Genomic DNA, 21,862 nt, shown 5'->3' on the forward strand with positions numbered 1-21,862 from the left:
GTGCTATTTTAGCATCTCCAATATAAGATCATTCTTGGTTTCTCTGTATAGTTTACACAGAATTTTCCTAATTTATAATTATTTAAGATACATAGATCTCACTATATGCTAGCCTTGTTAGAATGAAAACCGCCTGAAAATAAAATTCCAGCGTAGGCTTTGGTTTTAGGTCCATACAGGGTGATTAGTTTTCAAGGCTTTTCTACATGGGGCAAAGAGTCACTTTGCTACCCTCACCCTGTACCTAAATACTCTAGCTAAGGCAAAGTAACATGTTGGTGTTCCCATAATACTTATTACCTGGTACACATACCTCACCAGCTTTCTACCTTAGTTACGCCTCTGGTACATCCCAACCTCAACTTTACAAGGTTGTCCCTCCTTAGCCATGTGTTTGTGCTTTATCACTGCACTGAACAGGTCAGTTAAAAGTTTGGGGCCACATACAACATAAATTACCTCTCCACAGGATTGGGGTTAAATATATGATCACTGGTGGTACTTATGGGAGCTCCATCAATCACAAGAAGGAAGGTCTTCAAGTTCCTTATGTGGTGTACACTTCTATAGGACTGATAAAAATAGCTGAACAATGTACGAGCCAATTTCACAGAAGTGCATGGAGTGGTGGTCACGCATGTGCACAACTGATCCATTAACAGGGCTGTCTCACTTCAGCAAATGGCATTTATCATGTAGACAAAAAGGCACTTACTAATGTATTGTGATTGTCCATATTGCCTCCTTTGATGGCTGGATTAATTTTTCCATCGCATTAAACACTGCTTGGGGTTACAACCACTGCTGCAGCGCAAAAATACAAGGTGGTTGGGACGAGAGCTGCTGCGCATTTGTGTCTATGCCAGCTTCCACGGTCCCTGCCAACAGAAAGGCCGGCACTTTTTCCTATCGTGTGCAACCACGACCACTGCTGCTGAATTACAGGGTGGTCATAACCCCTGGATACGAGCAGTGTATAATGTGATGGAAAAATAAATGAAGCCAGCAAAGGAAGCAACATGGAGAATCACAATACATTAGCAAGTGCCTTGTATTAACTTTCTCTACATGATAAATGCCATTTGCTGAAGTAAGACGACAACTTTAACATATTATTGTGACTGGTGGGTGTCAGAGTGCTCACCTGCCTGTCCTACATTTGTCACCTCTCCTGTGGATATGTGATAAATGTTGTTAGGTGCCAAACCCTTTAGAGAGACAAATTAACTGTCAGTCAAAGTTGAGCTATTACTTTCAATGGACACAATTATGGCTGGCTGAGCCCTTAGTGACAAGTAGTGTTGAGCGAATCGAAGCCAAATGAATTGACTTCGATCCGAATTTCTGGAAAAATTTGATTCGCCGCAAAGCCGAATTTCCTCGCATTTCGTGGTAACAAATCAATTTTTCCTGAAATGGCGGCAAAAACAAACAAACATACTCACCTCAGCCATCTTTATTGAAGTCATTGCTCCTGCTACATACAAAGGAATGCGCTTCATGACGAAGAAATTGGGCAAAGCTGCCGAATTGAAATTTTCATACCTTCACTCATCACAAGTGACAAGAGCCAATAGCTTCAGCTATGACATGTCTTCACATCCACCATTACAAGCACACGGATATGCAAAGCCTGTAGACCAAGACAATTGGCCTGTTCTCCACTCTGGACCATACCACTAAATATATTTTGGAATATTCAACTACTGGAGCATGTATGTGGTGTCATTTCATTTAGGGAGGTCAATTAATTCACAGATAAAATCTGAATAATAGAAAACCTAGAACATCATGGTCATCATTACCAATGTTTCCTGGTGTAGATGATGTCTTCTGCATTTTACCATTTTCTGGCTTGCTCGTTTGCCTGCTTGGTGCAGCACTGTAATCTGGAATATTACTGCTGCAAACAGAATAAAAGCATTTACATCATTAGTCCATATCCTCACAAATAATGGCCAACTATGCTTGCTCAGTGGTGGAATTGTCCTAAACCAGCTTATTACTCACAAGAGCAATACTCAAAATATTGAAGAGTAAATGTCTGTATCTGCATTTGTATGATCTACATATAGCTGGCACATTATTCCCCAACAAGCATGCGCCCATGGTGGATATGGCCGCATACAAATCTATACCTGAACGCAGATGTGACCCTACTCATCCACCCATTCCCCACATACTGTACCTGTGTGCCAAGGGCTTTACCGTACAGAGTGGGATCTGCTTTGTAGGGATATAACTTTTTCTACCGGCTGATCCTTGTCTTCCTGCTGCACTGCTTGGTCTAAGGAAGAATAAAGCTCAATTCAATGTCTGCTAGATGGTGTGCACATTGGATTTGTCCGAGACACTTTAGCAGACCTGAAAGAAATATGCCTGAACACCCAGTACAATATAAAACCTATTTTTGTTGACGGGCTCGGTGCCCCCCCCCCCCCCCCTCACTAAAAAAGCAGACGACAGCCCATGGATTACAATTCTAGTTTATTGGCCATTGTAATATCTTCAGTGTAAAACAGTTTGACGCAGACAAAACATGAAGCTGCTATTTGCACTGTATATTTGGGTGTGTGGCAGCCTCCATTTTGGCCATGCACTCTACCTTGTCTGTCCAAGGCCGGTTTCAATTAGAGCAGAGTATAGCTAGAACCTACTTACTCTGAGTTCATTCTGAAGGTCTAAGTCCAGGAGAAGTCATCGTGTTAGTGTATGGTCCTGTATGGTCACCTTGATGGTGCAGGTGGATTTTATCAAAATGTGCATTAAGAACCTCAAATATATATGTATTATAGTGAAAATAGTATACATAGCAGTAATGCAGGTCAAGATTCATATAGTCCATCGTTGCATGTGCTTTAGGTGGTGTGCTGCTTTATGTTGTGTTTGCTATAACTTAATTTACTGATATACCAGCATTTACTGTGAAAAAAACCCCCTATTTTTAAGGACTTCCATGAATTATGGACGTTTGACAATCCTACATTGTAACCACTCACTTGAGCAATAAATCATCAATAATAAGTTCTCAACCCTTACTCTGTGATTCCCCACAGCAAATCACGGACAGTCCGTGAATGGGACACAGATTGCAGAGTATTTGTTGATGGGATGACAAGAAGCAAGGAAAAGCTTTGCTCTTTTATCAGAATGTTCCTACTGCTTAAAAGAGGTTGTCCTATTTGGACATTTATGGCATAGCCACAGGAAATGCCATAACTGTCTGAGAGGTATCGGTCCCACTTCTGGGACCCATTTCTATCTCAAGAACAGGGTTCCGCCGGGAATGATGAGAACACTGTGAATAAGCATCTCTCTCGAATCACTGCTACGGGGCTCAGAAAATAATGTAGCTGTTTAAATAGGCCTTGAGACGTGACTTGGATAATAAATAAGCCAGCACCCCATCTGCAGACAGCTGTTTCAGGGCGATTGCCCTTCACCAATGCAGAGCACTGATGTAGGTGCACTCCGTAAGGAGAGACAGTATCCCCCAAATCCTGATCTGGGCCTCTCATCCAGTTAAGCCAGTACTTTATGTTCTGCACTGATGAGGGGCAATCACCCCGAAACAGCTATCTGCAGATGAGATGCTAGCTTATTTATTATCCATGGCATGTCTCAAGACCTGTTTAAAGGGTCAAATATTGACTTATAAGATAGCTGCCTTACATCTGGTGGCATCAGAGGCAGAGCTTGCTTAGAGCTCATTTGCACCCCTTCTTCTTAAAGGCTATGAAGACCTTCGGGAACTATTTTTTGTTTATGACTGCATTTGGGGTAAAAATAATTTCTTCAATTGGTCTTTATTAAAAATATTGAGCCATTCTGTCACAATGGGTTAACTGTTTGTCTAGCTGTGTGAATAGTACTTTCACTTTGTGCCGGTCATCTAATAACCCATATCTCTAAATTGCTAAAAGTCATAAACACCTATTTAAGCCACATTCTTCAGTAAAATAAGAATTGAGCTATAATGGGTATTTTGGAGGTTAGAGATAATGAGCCATCAGCTGAGCTGCCTGACAGAACAAAGCGAATATTCAGAGCCTGCTACTAAGGAGTCTCAAGGCTGCACAGGGAAAGTGTCACTGCCTGCCCTGTGAGAGGTCTGAGAAGATCCGAAAGACTTGCAGCACGTGAGTCTATCTGACAGGTCTTTCTGTTTTTCCTTGCTGTCTGTTGTTGTTGGAAGGATCTCACCTCTCCACAGGTTCTGCTCATTTGCTGTTTAGTGGCTCTATTTAAGCCCGCCTCTCACTGCAGACCTTGCGGTTGCTATTTCCTTCTGGAGATCTAAGCTGGTTGTTAGAGGTTCACCTGCTTCTTACTCATCTCAAGCTAAGTCCACCTGTTTCTACTTTGTGCGTGTGTTGTGTCTAGGTCTCAGGAAGACGCTGGTCCCTTCATGGTGGAAGGTACCGGCAGTCTCATCCCCGCTCCCCAATTTAGGGTTTGTTACAGTTTCAGCAGGTCTTAGGTTCCGGTGTATGAGTTCTTTCACCATTAGGATTTGCTCATACTGTTAGCAGTCAGGCAGATGCTCAGGGATAACTAGGAGGTTACCATCCCCCTCCTCACTAGCTTTAGGGCCTAGTCTGTGTTACTGTTGTAGTTTGTTTATTTGGCATTCTTCCTTTTCCCCACTTATCGTGACAGAAAGAGGCTCAATATTTTTAATACAGACAAATAAAGACCAAAGACCGACGCAATAACAAAAAAGAGCCCCCAAAGGTGCCCATAGCCTTTAAATATCCAGATGAGACAACCTCTCTAAGGGCGCAATTTGGCTGATATTACAATATTAGTAAATTGTTACTCAAGCAATGTCCTTGTAATTTAATTAGGTACATTTGTATACTCAAAACATCAACTCTCTTTAAAGCTGCCTGCATTCTAGGTGTGAATATGTAACGATTCTTTTTACAGGAATAGTATGGGAGCTATATAATCATGCACACGGTGCCACTACACAGAAAACTACCTTATCGTCTACTATATTTAAAAAACTGAGAAAATGTCACTAATTCTCTACTTAAGAAGAGCAAAATCAATAAATCCAAGCATCGTGTCCCACATGGGATTTGCACCATTGACCACTAAATGAAGATGAACGACAGAGATGTGCAATCTGCAAACATGTAGATGCTGCATAAACATCTGAAATCTCTTCATTGTTGCCTGTAGTGAAAATGAAGTGGATTTTTGTTGAGAATTGTGGGTATTACAGTAGCGGTAAGATGAATGACATTTCAACGAGCGTCAGCCATACGCTGCAGAAAAATATCCGTGTATATACCGATGTGGTGTGGATGCTAAATTCCATGAATGTCAATTCTTTGTGCGAATATTCATTACGGACTTAACCTTCTGCAATGCATAGGGTGAAATGCATGGGAAGTCTGCTGGAAATTACACGGTAGAGTTGTTGCGATACCAAATTTTTGATTCGGTTTCGATACCATGAAAAAGTATTGCGATACTCGATACCATTCGATACCACGCGAAAAAAATAAACAAAAAAAGCCACGTGCATTCCTCATTTTTAAAAATGGCGAATCGCGCAGTTTTTATTTTATTTTTACTGTTCCGGCATTCACCACCTAGATTTTTTTAATATATTTTAATAGTTTGGACTTTTCTGACGTGGCGATGTAATATGTTTATTATTTATATATTTTATATGTGAAATTGTTTTTTTTTTTTACACTTTTTATTTAATAACTATTTCCCCCCTTAGGGGCTAGAACCTGGGATCTTTCATCCCTTTTCCTATTCAGCCTGATAGATCTCTATCAGGGTGAATAGGACTCCACACTGTCCCTGCTGCTCTGTGCTTTGTGCACACAGCATCAGGGATGTTACCATGGCAACCAGGGCTTCTGTAGCGTCCTGGCTGCCATGGTAACCGATCGGAGCCCCAGGCTTACACAGCTGATCAGAAGCTGCCACTGCACCACCAATGAGGGGGAGGGGAGAGGTCCCTGTGGCCACTACCACCAATGATTTTAATACTGGGGGGTTGAGAGGGGCCGGCGCACTGTGCCACCAATGATTTTAATGGGATGGGGGGGTTGAGGGGGGGGGGGGGGCACACTGCACCACCAATGATAATTACCCCTTTATACAGGAGGCGGGTACTGGCAGATCAGCGGCAGTTAACTGCCGCTGATCGCAGCTCCCTGTCAGGGGCAGGGTGCCGGCAATGCGATTCTGCTGCCGGCACCCGCCTCCTGTATGTGTTAAAGACTGACTACTGTATATGAGTCCAGACTTTCACTATCAGGCCACACAGAGCGGCGCCCAGCGATGTCTCAGCACTCACCATTAGTCCTGGGCGCCGCTCCGTTCGCCTGCAGTGCTCCATTACTGTCTCCTCTCCTGCTCCACATGCTGCTGATTACTATCGGAGCGATGGGAGGAGACATCAGCTTCACTAGTGGGCGTTCCTTCTTCCTAGCTGTAGCGCTGTCCAATCGCAGCGCAGGGAGAAGGAACGCCCACTAGTGAAGCTGATGTCTCCTCCAATCGCTCCGATAGTAATCAGCAGCATGTGGAGCAGGAGAGGAGACAGTAATGGGGCACTGCGGGCGAACGGAGCGGCGCCCAGGACTAATGGTGAGTGCTGAGACATCGCTGGGCGCCGCTCTGTGTGGAAATAATCCTATCATTGGTGGCGCAGTGCGCCCGCCCCTCTCTTCTCATTGGTGGCAGCGGCAGCAGCACAGGGGGAGGGAGGACAGCTTCCTTCTCCCCGTGCTGCTGAGAGAGAACATGAGCGCGCCGATAGCAGCGCGCTCATGTTCAGAGATACTAGACTGCGCAGAAGCGCAGCCCAGTATCGAAGAAACGGAAATCCCGGTATCGTATCAATACCGGGACAAAAGTATCGATTGGGTATCGAAATTTCGATACCCGCAACAACCCTACGTCAAACACACAGATTTAGCAGTGGATTTGGCCACAGAATTTGCAGCAACCTGTGCAAAGGATTTTTTAGTCCCCTGTGGACACAACCTAGTGGCATCACCCACGTGTCTAGGTGGCCATAGGAACAATGATCATTAAAGATATGATACTTATTTTCTGATGCTATAAATACAAGCAGCAATGGGTATGAACAATCTTTGCGATGGTGGCAATGATTATCCACATGGAAATATATTTGCATATATATGACAAGTAAAAATAAACTACCTGGATGCTGCTTCATAAGGATGAATAACCACTTCTTCTGCAAAAAGATTTTAGAATTAAGAACATTAAACAATTAATCAATAGTGCTTATATACACAGACATTATAATATTGTTATATATTATGGTATAATTATACTTATTATAATATTGTTAAGACCATTCAGATCTATACACTGTGTAGAAATAAATCAATCCAAAAGCACTATTCCTAGTTTGATATTTTTGGGTTGGTGCCATATGTACCTTCGGGTCCGAGAACTTGCAGTTTCCCATTATGAATGCTTACAGGTTGCTACAAGAAAGGACAAATATTAATTGTAAGACTATATAACATGATCTATCTATCAACAGGAGCAGTATGGCAGCACAGCCCCTGCATGGTAGGTGGAGCCTTCTGCTTCCAGCTCCGCCCACTGTCAAAAACAGTTGGTCAGTGGGACTGCTGGGTGTTACAGCCCCACCGATCTGATAATGATAACATTTCCTGAGGATATCCAATCAATATCTTAAGATCCGGAAAACACCTTTAAGCAGGTGGCCATGGTACTGCCGTGCAGGGGAAACAAGCCTACCAATGTTGTTGCCCCTTCTGCCTCAAGATTGGTGGTGGTCCCAAATTGGTTGGACCCCAAGGATCATAAAGAGACAGCCTATCATAGAGACATGCCATCACTTTATAGGACTGGAATAACCCTTTTTATGGCTGTTTGAGCAAAAGTAGGCAAATAATATAAAATTTAGACCTAAAAACAAAAAGGTATGAAAAGGTGCAGATTTATCTCAGACATAACGGGCCATTTGTGTAGTACATATCTTTAACTCAACGTTTTGGGGTATTCTGAATGTAACTTTCTTGGTCACTCTGAAACTGATTGTCTCATCTTAGATATTGGTGGCATATCGCTAGGATATGCCACAAATGTCAGATAGGTGCGGGTCCCAGAGGAAGGACCAGCACCTATCTCCATTAAGGGTCCCCAGAAGTGAAGGAGTCCCATAGAAATGAATGGAGAACGTGGCGACCACTCCATTCACCCCTGTGGGACTGCCAGCGATAGCAGAGCCAGTGCCTGGCTATTTTCAGCAGTCCCATAGAAATGGATAAAGGGTGGCGTTGCATGCCTGGTCCCGTTCTAGAGATAGGTGCGAGTCCTAGAGGTAGGACCCACACCTATCTGACATTCGTGGCATATCCTAGCAATAGGCCACCAATGTCTAAGATGAGACAACCCCCTTTAAAAAACATTATGAAGAAAACGCACCTTTGCTGCGATTTCTGAACCCTGAGAATTGCTCACTCTGCAGAGAGAGGAAACAGATAAATAAATGCAACAAACTTGTGCAACAGAGATAAATAATAGTCTATACGGTTAAAAAATAAATGCAAACATTTTTAAAGCTTTACATGTGATTTTAGGAGTCAGTAATGAAGTACTGCAGAATGATCAGTGTGAAGAGACTGGTGGGGTTTGACTTTTGCCCCCCCCAAAAAGAATACTGTTATAAGATTCCTGCCATTGTTATTTACGACTATGGGGGTCATTTATTATGCAGAAATACGAATATGTTAGGTGTATTAGGCGTATTTCTGGCGCAGGTTGAAGCGCAAAGGTTATTTGTGCCACAGTCTGCGACTTTTCCCCCCTCGAACCAGGTCTAAAAAAGTGGGTGTGGAGAGGGCGAAGAAGGGTCGGGGCCTTCTCAGTCATAACTTTCTACACCTGCTTTAGGCAGAGAAAATATAATATATAATAGTAGGATATAACACGTATGGAACCCTAACCAAAATCCCCAAATAAACAATGCAAAGTACAAGGCAGATCTTTATTAATTGGTCCAAAAAGGACATACAGATGTAGTAGAGTTAACACATCTGCTTTATGAGACGTGTTATCTAAACTAAATGCGTTAAGCAAACACCTTCAATTGGTTTTCAATGGCTTTTGTTTCAAGATAACACGATGAGTTAAAAGTTAAGAGTTTGTGTGCTACATCTGTAAAAGACACAAAATTTAATAAGATAACAAAAATAAAATATCCATACTAAAAGTGCTATGATGTAAAGAACCCCCCCCCCCCCCCCATGATGTAATAATGTGGGGGACAGTAGGTGTTAGGCATATACAAGGGATTACCTACGGTATAAGCCCCACAAAGAACTAAGGTGTAAAAAACACCATAAAGGATCATCGCAATATGCAACCATTTACTGAGGCGGGATACACCTATGTAACCCCCTAAACAATTGCCTGTAGTCCATAGTGGAGGGAGGGGAAGTAAACCATAATGTGATGGGAATATAATAATCTCAAGAGAGAACTATTACAAAACAAGTCCCACACTTAGGGTCCATTCACACGTCCGTTGTTTCTTTCCTGATCTGTTCCGTTTTTTGCGGAACAGATCTGGACCCATTCATTTTCAATGGGTCCTGAAAATTGGACAGCACAATGTCCAATTTTTTTTCAGGACCCATTGAAAATGAATGGGTACAGAACTGGTCCAGATCTGTTCCGCAAAAAACTGAACAGATCAGGAAAGAAACAATGGATGTGTGAATGGACCCTTAATAAAGTCAAATCCCCAACCACCGCTAAAGTACATGCACTAGTAGTACAGGAAAGGAGCAAACAAGAATAGAGCAAAAGATACTGACCAAACTGGGGAGGACTAAAGCCCGATGTACGTTTCACAGACGCGCTTCCTCTGTGCAAAATATTATCACTAGAAATGCAACTTGATCATTCTAGGGGCTGACGCTTACAATACTTACGGAGATACCGATATATTTGCTTTTTGATAACCATCATCTAAAATGGAGAACGTATAGAAACAATAAATGTTAATGCGCTGCCCTGAAAATCCTGAAATTCACTAAATATACAGTGTATTCCTCCTAGAAATGGAAAGCTATGGACAACAAGGACCTTGAAAAAGTATATTAACTCATGACTGAATTCCTCCAGGAACTTGAGGATAACGAGGAGATATCTTTAGGATAGGCCTTCAGTATTAGACCGGCGGGGTCCGAATCTCGGCATGCTGATCAGCTGTTTGAAGTTGTGCTGAAGCAAATGCAGCCTCTTCAATGCTTACCTTGGCCTGTCTACTGGCATTACATCATTGGTCACGGTGGTGTGGGGCACTGCAGCTTCGTCCTATTCTGCCATACCCTGCACTGTCACTACTACAAGTACAATGTGCTCATCGATGGACTGAAGAAAACAAGTATGCATGTACCTTCACACACGTCGAGAGTTGGACCACCACCAATCTGATCTTGGTGACCTTCTCTAAAGATATGTCCACAAAATGCTGATTCCGCAAAACTCCTTTAAAAGGGGTTGTCCAGGATCAAAATTATAAAAAAAAAAAATTTTTTAAACAACTATTTCTAGCTGTTTGAAGGTCTCCCCCCAGATGTTTTTATGTATTTTTACACTTCAGCATGGCTCCTACAGCCCCCCACTAATTGTTTACCTCTATGTTTATGTGTGCGTTAACTTCCTGACACACTGCCTTGTGGGTCCCAGCGCAGCGCAGCATCGCGTTGTTTCAAGTGTCTGTCTGCTCCTCCGTGCATCCGCCCCCCTAATTCATATGCCGCCTCCTGCTGCCCCCATTTGCCTGCATTTTACACTGGAGGCGTTTACTATGCTAAGTAGCATAGTGCTCTGCCTCCTTCATTGCTAAGAATGCGCCCTGCCCGGTGACATCACCGGACCAGAGGGGCGTGGCTTAGTGCGGTGTGTTGCAGCCTAGTTACCGCCCTTCCATGCACTCTGAATAATTACTGAGGCAGACGGTGACGTCACCGGGCTCCTTGAGAAGCGGAAGAAGAGGCTTCGCTTTGCAGAAAGGGCGGGTCAGGACGGGTACGTAACTGACTGTGAGAAAAACGGATCAGAAATGTCTGGTAAGGGAAGGACAGTCATGAATGTAATATCTAGGGGACCATTGTACACATACACCAATGTCCCCAATCCCGGAAAACCCCTTTAATAAACCCTATTGAACAACTAAAATCTATTTCAGTTCTGAAACAGGCAAAATATCTTAATCAGTGTTCAATGAGTTTTTATTAGTTTTATACCTAACAAACTATAAAAAAAAATGGGCGTACAGGCCCTACTTACAATAAAAGAACACTGCAATGAAATCTGGTTATGGGGTTTTATTCCGATATGCAAACAGGAAAAACAGTTCAAGGGATCGTCGCATCTGGACAGTTATGGAATATCCACAAGATATGCAATAAATGTCTGTTAGGAGGAGGTCTCACCAATGTGACCTCCTCCTATCTCAAGACCTACAATGAAAGGAGACGTGGCTGTGCATGCAAAGTTCTCTCCTTTCACTGTTATGGGCTTTCTGGAAATAGATGAGCGTGCTTACTCGGCTATTTTCAGAAGTCCTACAGCAGTGAATTGCAGTCTCTATTCACTGCAGATTGCAACAAGGTGCCATTCTTGAGACAGGGACGTGTCCTTCACCTATCGGACATTTATGGTATAGCCTGTGGGTATGACATCAATATTCAGAGGGCACAACCCAGGGGCGTAAATGCCATGGCGGCAGACCAAGGGACTGCTATGGGGCCCAGGGCAAGAGGGGGCCCAGTCATAGTTGGGGTCATCTCCTCTTCTACTGGAGGTGGAATCTTGAAAACTTGGTCAGGACTCTACCCTCTAAAGCAGAGATGGCCAACCTGAGGCTCTCCAGATGTTACAAAACTACAACTCCCAGCATGCCCAGACTGCAAACAGCTATCAGCCTACAGCAGGGCATGGTGGGAATTGTAGTTTTACAACAGCTGGAGAGCCGCAGGTTGGCCATGCCTGCTCTAAAGGAACAACTTTTAGCAAATGAGGCAGTGAAAAAATGGCCCAAGGGTCATTTAAAAGGGTTTAGGCGGAAACCCTTCTGTCCTGTGTGGGGGGCCTGGTATGATCCTTGCTACGGGGCCCTTACTTCTCTATGTACGCCACTGGCACAACCCCTTTTAATTATGACAAAATAAAGTACGTTAACACTAATGAGGACTGATAGTGTTCAAAGACAGAAGTAACCAGGCGTCCAGGCTACCGTGTGTGTCCCTTAAAGGGGATAATTGGAGCACGGTACACTATAAAACTTTAACACCTTTTGTGCTAGGAGGGCCTCTAATGATCAGCTGATCACAGGGTTTCTCACTACCGTGGACCTGAATGATCAGGGTTTTTTTTACAGCACGATTGAGATTTCTTAAAATGTTATGTACTTTACTGGTACTGTACAAACCTGCAGATTCGCCACATGAAAATCTGCAACTGCAAATCCAAAGTGAATCCACCATGGGTGAACCCATCCTTAAAGGTCACTAAGCTTTCCAAAAATTGTTAATTGGTGGGAATCTGAGTGCTGAGACCCCCAGCGATTGCTAGAACGAGGATAGCGCATATCACACTCTCCTTGCCGCTGGAGACAGGCCCATTAGGAGCAGCGAGTAGAGGGTGGGTGCTATGTGAGTGCTTCTCTTTCCTCGTTCCATTGATAGGGGAGGGTCTCAGCACTAAGACCCCACCAATCAAAACCTTTGATATCTTGTTATGACAGATCAAATATTTATTGGAAGCTTAGTGAGTAGTGACCCTTTTTTGGTAAGGGAATTTTAAAAGTCATGTGGTATGATCCCTGGGAAGTTGGTTAAATATATATACAGCTAGTACATGCCATGGGAGTCCGATGAGTGTGACGGCTGACAATCTGGAGAACAAAACCCCTTTTGTTTATTCCTTGCAGATGTCTACCCACTGTCCATAGAACTCCACTGAATGTAGGCAGGGGAGAAGCCACATTGCTTAGGTAAGAATATGCCATCACTTGTGGGAAAAACCCCTTTAAATTGAAGGTTACTATGAGGAACTTGATATGCCATGATTTTTACCTTCTGGGCCAAGAACTTCTAGCTTTCCCATTGCCTGGAAAAGAAACCACAATGAGTAAGGAATGCAACAATTATTATACAGTAGTGTGCAAGGTGCTGAAATAGTCCTAATTAGTGTTCAGCGAAGCAGAATTCGGTCTGAAGTTTAGGAAAATTTCAATTTGCAACGGATCTGAATGTCCTTGCGATTCGTGGTAAAGAATCAGTTTTTCCTAAAAAGGCGGCTGCACGTGTTACCAAGTAAAAATAAGGATCTTGGGAACGCGAGACCACCCATAATGCTGTGCAGCCATTCAATCCCTGTGATGTCACAGCCCTATAAAACCTTTATCCTGTGTGGTCTCCACCAATGTCCTGTGAGCTGAGCATAGGGAGAGACGTGGCAAGACGCTCATGTGCTAGGGACAGTGTTGCTGAAAATGATTAATAGAAGAATATTGAAGAGGGAGACGAGAGAGCAGGGAGACTTTTACTTATTTCTACTTCAGCCATAAACTAAGATCTGTAATTCAATACCAATATGATGGAAGCCTTTATTATTCCAGCGCCACCGTGCCAAGCAATACCATCCAGTCTGCACCCTTTAGGGGGACCAGGTCTTAATGATGACCATCCTCATCTTTTGCTGGATTTACTTCTTCCAAATCATCCTTCAAAGTCTCCATGTCCTAGAAAAGTCAGCAAGATGCAGAGAGAGGAGGAGCTGAATGTACCTGTTCATCGATATTAAATGATGTGGAAAAGGAGGAAAAGCAGATGGTAGAAGAAGGGCTCCCACCTGTAGGGCAGGAGAGAGCTGGGGTTGGAGAAGTGGGTATGCCAGAGCTGATTAATATTCTGTGTTTACTGTCAAATAACCTGCAGGAGATTGCAGGTCAGAACAGCAATAATATGTATATTGTGCCCCCACCTAACCCCGTACCAGCAACAGCCCCTGTTTAAAGGTGCCGCGCGGCCATTAACAACGAAGATCGACTATACAGTGCGGTCTTCATTATTAAATGAAAGGCAGCTGCGGGTTTATTGGCCACATGGTTCTTCACTGTAGCATGGCCGACAGCCGCTCCATGTGGCCGTAGCCTAAGGTAGGGTGGCCTGGTATAACTGATTTATAGCCATTTTTAATGAACTAATTAGTAATGAATCAAATTTTCTGGCGAACTTCTGCAAAGTTGACGAATCAAGTTTTTCTAAACTTCGCTCATCTCTAGGCCTAATAACCAAACATGATCCAACTGGTTCCACCAAATTAATCATTGATGTCCTATTGGCGGTGAGAAGCACAGTCTGTACAAGTCCACTATAGTCCTACGCTAGCAGTCATAATTATGCCAAGTCAACAGGTAGTAAAGACATTAACTCACATGCTACAATATGTGGTGAAGCCCATGGTGAGGTCTATAGGAGATACCTGCTCCACTGTCTTGACCATGACTTTGTGCTGTGCTGAAGCTAGTACCCCTGCCGGCAGAAACACAGCTGGGATGTGCTATCAGGGTTAGGGTAAGGGATCAATGAAGCAAAGGGTCACCACTGCAGGCAGGCAACATGTTATAGAGCAGGAGGAGCTGAGCAGATTGCTGTATAGTTCTGTGGGAAAAGATTCAGTAAAACTTTTATTTTACTCATTTAAATCTCTGTTCTTCAGTTGTGAAGTCCAGGAGGCGGTCCTTTCAGTGATTGACAGCCTTCCCTCTATGACTGTGTATACACAGAGAGCTGTCAATCACTGATAGGACCGCCTCCTGGACTTCAAAGACCAGAATGAGCAGGAATTTAAATGAATGATATACAAGTTTTACTGAATCTTTTCCTAAAAAACGATATATTAATCTGATCAGCTCCTCCTGCTCTATAACATAGAGTCTGCAGCTCAGACACCATGTTTTATGCTTCAGGTTCCCTTTAAAGGGCCATAATTAGTTTATGTCTTTACAGTGCAGTCCAGTGATCTTTGATAGCTGAGCTCTTGGTTTTATCTGACAGAAGGGATCCTACACAGGGGACTCCCCACCCCTCTATCTGCTAAACCTTAAAGGGAACCTGTAACCTGGATTTTGTGTATAGAGCTAAGGACGTGGGTTGCTAGATGGCCGCTAGCACATCCGCAATACCCAGTCCCCATAGCTCTGTGTGCTTTTATTGTGTAAAAAAAAATATTTGATACATATGCAAATTAACCTGAGATGAGTCCTGTCCCTGACTCATCTCACGTACAGGACTCATCTCAGGTTAATTTGCATATGTAACAAATCGGTTTTTTTACACAATAAAAGCACACAGAGCTATGGGGACTGGGTATTGCGGATGTGCTAGCGGTCATCTAGCAACCCATGTCCTCAGCTCTATACACAAAATCCCGGTGACAGGTTCCCTTTAAAGAGTGTATAAAAAAAAATGGTGGCCAGGGGCGGATTGGTCATAGACCTTACAGGGAAGTTTCCTGGTGGGCCGATGCCTCAAGAGTCCGGCTGAGCCCTCCTCATGGCCACTGACCAGGTACATAATGAGCTATCAGTGGTAATTAACGCTGTGAAAATCAGGTACTCATGTACCCGGCCAGGGACCGCATAGGCCTTCCTGAATTCAACTGCTGTGACCCACATCTCACCTCCTAAGCCCCATGCACCGTATCTTAGGCCTCTTGCACACAAACGTTTATTCTTTCTGTTTAGGTTCCATTTTTTGCAGTCCGTATACGGAACCATTCATTTTAATGGATCCGCAAAAAAAAGTGAAGGTACTCCGTATGACTTCCATTTCCGCATTGCCGTTACGTTCGAAGGTAGAACATGTCCTATTATTGTCCGCATAACGGACAAGGATAGTACTGTTCTATCAGGGGCCAGCTGTTCCGTTCCGCAAAGAACGGAATGCACACGGACATCATCTGTATTTTTTTGCGGACCGCAAAATACTGAAAAAGCCATACGGTCGTGTGCAAGAGGCCTTAATCAGGGGCAACTGGAGAAGAGGGACAAAAAATGTCATCTATTGATGGCCACCACAGCTTTTGGGGCAGTGTATTGTGCTGTCTGCGGTACATGGTTTTGCTGGGATAGTATATTACGCTGTGTTATTGCCGACCCCGCTATTTTTGTTGGCCCCCTACAACATGGGGCCACTTTTAGTTTGTTTTTTTCAGGGCCATATTAAGTTCCCAGTCCGCCCCTGATGGTGGCCCAGAGTCATCACTAGGATTTCCTTCACCTGGGGCAAAGATTTTATGGGCAAGCCCTCTATCTAAATACTGCGGCAAAGGCAGAGTGAGATCTTGGTGCCCTGCTTGGCACCCGGCAACAGAAGGACATGCCCTACAAGGTACACCCTTGTTAAAAATCAGAAACATCACTCAATTGCTAAGTACAGATGCTGAAGATGTTACTCTATCTAATAGGCCACACTAGTTCAGCTGGGACACTTTATCTCCAGGGAGGAAACTTCTCACCTTGCACAGATTGACTTTGGGAGCTGCTCCACAGACTTCAGCTCTGAAAAATACACACCACAGTAATATCTGTTAGATTAATATCTGATATATATTTATTATTATCCCTAGCCAATAAACACAGTTTCTTGGTTATTTCAGTTGCACTTTTGGGACCCTTTAAAGGGGTTGACTAAGTTAAACAAACACCCGGACGTTCCCTGTAAATGTGGTAACATAACAAAAGAACCAATGCTCACCCCTTTTCTCCCTGCCACTACCAGCGTTGAGCTCTGGTCATCCCCACCGCCATCATCTTCCTGGCTGCAGCGGTGATATTCTGTGCGACCAATCACTACTGTCCTCAGCAGTTATAGTGGGCGCCACTACTGAGGCCATTGATTGGCTCCAGCTGTGACCTGAGCACATGGAATGTCACCGCTGCAGCCAGGAAAACAAACCCGAGCTCAATGCTGTGAGAAGTAGGGGAGAAAAGGGCTGAGTATCGATTCTATTGTTTTTTACCTCATCTACAAGAGTTGACCAAGACAAGTTTTCATTTAACTTGGACAACATATTTAAAGTTGTTGTCTCATTTCCGTAAATAGCATTTATCATGTAGAGGAAGTTAATACCAGGCACTTACTAATGTATTGTGATTGTCCATATTGCCTCCTTTGCTGGCTAAATTCATTTTTCCAACACATTATACGCTGCTCGTTTCCATGGTTACAGACCATCCAGCAGTGGGGGCCGAGCTTGCCAACTATGGGAAAAAGCACTAGCCTATGCGCACTCCCACGGTCCCAGCCACAAGAGAGGCCGGCACTTTTTCCTATAAGTGTGCGAGCACGACCACCGCTGCTGGATTACAGGACGTAACCCCTGGAAACGAGCAGTGCATAATGTGGTGGAAAAACGAATCCAGCCAGCAAAGGAGGCAACATGGACAATCACAATACATTAGTAAGTGCCTGGTATTAACTTTCTCTACATGATAAATGCCACTTGCTGAAGTGAGACAAATAGTGTTGAATGAACTAGTGTTTTCAAGTTCGGCGTACAAGGTTTGGGTTATCTAAGAATTCCGTTATGGATTCCGCTACCATAACATAACCATAACTTATGGCCCGTGGTAGCGGAATCCATAACGGAATTCTTAGATAACCCAAACCTTGCACGCCGAACTTGAAAACACATGCCTAGAGACAACCCTTTTAACCACCATATTCAAGACCATTAAATAACTGAGTAATTATTAACATTACTTTTATCCACGATGATTTACAACTTCACTGGATAAGTAGAAACTGGGTCATGTGACCGCTATCAGCGTCAGCAGATCCATGAATATACAGGCAAGGGTGTAAATGATAGAACTGCTTTGTTGAATTTTTATTAAAAAATAAAAAGTAACTCCCAGAAAAATAAAATAAAATTTCCCCAAATGTAGGAAATACTTACAAGGCTTCGTGCACACGACCTTATATTGGATCCGCATCTGATCCACATTTTTTGCAGGTTGGCCGCGGACCCATTCATTTTTACTGGGTTCGCAAAAGATGTGGACAGCACACCGTGTTCCATCCATATTCGTATGTCTGTTCCATGGCCCCGCAAAGCAAATACAACATGTCCTATTTCTGTCAGTTTTGTGGACAAGAATAGACATCGCTAACAAAGGGTGGGACGTACGGAAGGGATAATATGGGATGCACGCGGCTGGTATCTGCATTTTGCGGACTGCAAAACGAATATGGTGCTAAATTTTCCCCCAGTTTATACTATAAAGGTCCTTACACATATAGTTCCTTGAAAAAGTATTCATGCCCTTGAACAATTTCACATTTTTTCACGTTACACCCACAAACTTAAATATATTTTATTGGGATTTTATGTGATAGACCAACACAAAGCAGCAGGCGTGTGTGAAGTGAGAAGAAAATGATACATGGTTTTCAAATTTTGTAATAAATAAAAATCTGGAAAGTGTGGTGTGCATTTGTATATATCAAGGGGAGAAAAACAGAACTGGATCGCACATCCACAATGCTATGCTTTGATCTACTTAAATTCGCTTCTCAGCGCCATATTAAATTGTACAGCCCCCCATACTACATGCTGTACATGAGGCATTGGTGTACGTTTTGATCAAAAGGCATAAGTCCACTCACCACGCCAACGTCGCCTCTTTGTCACCTACTCTGACAAAAAGGCGCAGCACACTGCGGTGACAAAGCGGCACTGCCCTAGTAGGCGGTGGGACCCAGGAGTCAAACAGCCTTTTGATCAAGGTGTGCACTAGTGCCTCTTGTGCAGCATGTACTATGGGGGGCTGTACACTTCAATATGGCGCTGAGAAGCGAGTTTAATTAGTTCAAAGCATAGCAAGTGTGACCAACTGCCTTCAGAGGTCACCTAATTAGTAAATAACGTCCACTTGTGTGTAATATATTCTCAGTATATCTACAGCGATTTTGTGAAAGCCTCAGAGGTTTCTTAGGGCATTCAGTTTATAACAGAATTCCCGGACGGAATGCAAAACGGAAGCCTTTGGCCCCTTGCAGACGAGCGTTCCTCCCGCAGCGAGTCCGCAACGCAGCACAAACCTGGCCTGACCTCCCAGCTCTGCCGGGGGTCACATAGCATTATATTGATTTATGATGCTATGTAACCCTTAAAGTTCTGGAATGTATTGGATAACACTGGCATAATGCTGTCAGCGTTATCCACTGCATTCCAGAACTGTAAGGCCCCTTTCACACGGGGGCGAGATTTCCACGCGGGTGCGATGCGTGAGTTGAACGCATTGCACCCGCACTGAATCCGGACCCATTCATTTCTATGGGGCTGTGCACATGAGCGGTGATTTTCACGCATCACATGTGCGTTGCGTGAAAATCGCAGCATGCTCCTCTTTGTGCGTTTTCCACGCAACGCAGGCCCCATAGAAGCGAATGGGGCTGCATGAAAATCGTAAGCATCCGCAAGCAAGTGCTGATGCGGTGCGATTTTCACGCACGATTGCTAGGAGACGATTGGGATGGGGACCCGATCTTTATTATTTTCCCCTATAACATGGTTATAAGGGAAAATAATAGCATTCTTAATACAGAATGCACAGTACAATAGCGCTGGAGGGGTTAAAAAAAATAAAAAATAACTTAACTCAACTTAATCCACTTGATCGCGCAGCCCGGCTTCTCTTCTGTCTTCTTCTTAGAGGAATAGGACCTTTGATGACGTTACTGCGCTCATCACATGGTCCATCACACGACGGACCATGTGATGAGCGTAGTGACGTCACCACAGGTCATTTTCCTGTGCACAGCAAAGATGAAGACAGAAGACATGCTGGGCTGCGTGAACAAGTGCATTAAGGTGAGTTAATTTTTTTTTTTTAACCCCTTCAGCCCTATTGTACTAAGCATTCTGTATTAAGAATGCTATTATTTTCCCTTATAACCATGTTATAGGGGAAAATAATAAAGATCGGGTCCCCATCCCAATCGTCTCCTAGCAATCGTGCGTGAAAATCGCACCGCATCAGCACTTGCTTGCGGATGCTTACGATTTTCATGCAGCCCCATTCGCTTCTATGGGGCCTGCGTTGCGTGGAAAACGCACAAAGAGGAGCATGCTGCGATTTTCACGCAACGCACATGTGATGCGTGAAAATCACCGCTCATGTGCACAGCCCCATAGAAATGAATGGGTCCGGATTCAGTGCGGGTGCAATGCGTTCAACTCACGCATCGCACCCGCGTGGAAATCTCGCCCCCGTGTGAAAGGGGCCTTACAGTTCTGGAATGCAGTGGATAACGCTGACAGCATTATGCCAGTGTTATCCAATACATTCCAGAACTTTAAGGGTTACATAGCATCATAAATCAATATAATGCTATGTGACCCCCGGCAGAGCTGGGAGGTCAGGCCAGGTTTGTGCTGCGTTGCGGACTCGCTGCGGGAGGAACGCTCGTCTGCAAGGGGCCTTTAAGATGCATTTTGTTTTGATCCGCCATAATAGAAGTCTATGGGCAGCATAACGGATCCGTCTGGTTTCCGTTATGCAGGACGGAAAACAAAGTCCTGTTGACAGGAGTCCAGGACATTTCACATGGAGTATTTTCAGCATATCAGAATCTGCTGGACACTTCTTTTTTCCCACGGTGAGGTTTTTAAAAACACAAGCGTAAAAAAAAGCACCATGTGATTTAACATGTGGATTAACCATTGAAATCAACGGGGAAATTCTCCATGTGTTTTTGGGGCCAAATTTGGGACAAAATCCAGGCTCACAATACTCTGTGTGGACCTAGCATTAAAGGACCATTAGTCCTAGCAGCACCTCATTTCAGACTGCGCGTGGCAACACGCAGGAACCCGCTGATCATGTGTTCTGCTCACAATAGTGTAAAAAAAAATCAGTAAAATGCTAAATAAAAAAAATGCATAAGAAGCGAAAAAATAAATAAAAGTAAAATAAGTAAAATATGACAACACCGTAACCCAAAAATACAATGGCACATTTCTACGAGCCTATACGCAACCGTACTTCGCATCCAAATTTACACAGGCGTTAAATGCTCCGGTATTAATAAATTTAATGAATGCTAAATATAGGTTACTCCAAAATCACATAACTTACTAAAGGGGTGTAAAATATTAAAGATGAGGCTTTACCATTATGAATCAGTGGATGCATTAGTGGAGGATGTGATATAGATCCACACTGCTGCCTCCATGGTCAGTATGTCACATCCTCACACTGACTGCTCCATCATTCTGAGTGCAGGGTGCCCTGATCAGAGGATTACAGTAGGTACATGGGAAAGCCATGCAGCTCCAGGTAGTGTCATGTAATGACAAGCTGCTCCTGCTCCTATGGAGGCCATTACCTGCTCATTCTTCGGTTTCAGAGATAACCTCCGGTAAATGGATGCGGGCGCCGTCAGGATTTCCGGGCCGTGGACACAGAACCCTCATGAGACCCCCGGGAAAGAACTGGACACCTGGGGAAGCCGGGCTGCAGAACCACTCAGGAGCCCATACACTTTAGGCATAACAATTCAGGCTGGGGAACGTTGCCTTGGTAACGGACGCACAGAGTGTTACAGAGAAATCCTCTCGATCAGGAACAGAGCAGAGAGAAAAGAGTTCCGTGATCAAAGGCGCTCTAGCGCCACCTTTTGGTGAGCGTTCCTGCAGTACTCATCACTGCTGAACTATTCTCAGCAAAAAAAACTAAAACAAAAAAACAACAACAAACGATTTTCTTTAACATTTTTAACCTTTTCTTGAGCTGACTGGT

General features: G+C 43.8%; 1 protein-coding gene across 1 annotated transcript in view; it reads right to left on the reverse strand.

Moving 5' to 3' along the window:
- The window catches only part of ERICH2 (glutamate rich 2), a 31,562-nt gene extending 9,986 nt beyond the window's left edge, over window positions 1–21,576 (reverse strand). The window contains exons 1-9 of the mRNA XM_044304945.1: window positions 21,450–21,576; window positions 16,573–16,615; window positions 13,125–13,158; window positions 9,972–10,008; window positions 8,461–8,497; window positions 7,442–7,490; window positions 7,198–7,234; window positions 2,189–2,287; window positions 1,806–1,903 (exon numbers count right to left, since the gene is read on the reverse strand). Coding sequence (XP_044160880.1) covers window positions 1,806–1,903; window positions 2,189–2,287; window positions 7,198–7,234; window positions 7,442–7,490; window positions 8,461–8,497; window positions 9,972–10,008; window positions 13,125–13,158; window positions 16,573–16,615; window positions 21,450–21,457 — 442 coding nt within the window. The 5' untranslated portion in view covers window positions 21,458–21,576. The remainder of the gene's footprint in view (window positions 1–1,805; window positions 1,904–2,188; window positions 2,288–7,197; window positions 7,235–7,441; window positions 7,491–8,460; window positions 8,498–9,971; window positions 10,009–13,124; window positions 13,159–16,572; window positions 16,616–21,449) is intronic.
- Between the last annotated feature and the right edge of the window lie 286 nt (window positions 21,577–21,862).

Source organism: Bufo gargarizans, chromosome 8, assembly GCF_014858855.1.
Source record: "Bufo gargarizans isolate SCDJY-AF-19 chromosome 8, ASM1485885v1, whole genome shotgun sequence".
In the NCBI taxonomy this organism is placed as follows: Eukaryota; Metazoa; Chordata; class Amphibia; order Anura; family Bufonidae; genus Bufo; species Bufo gargarizans.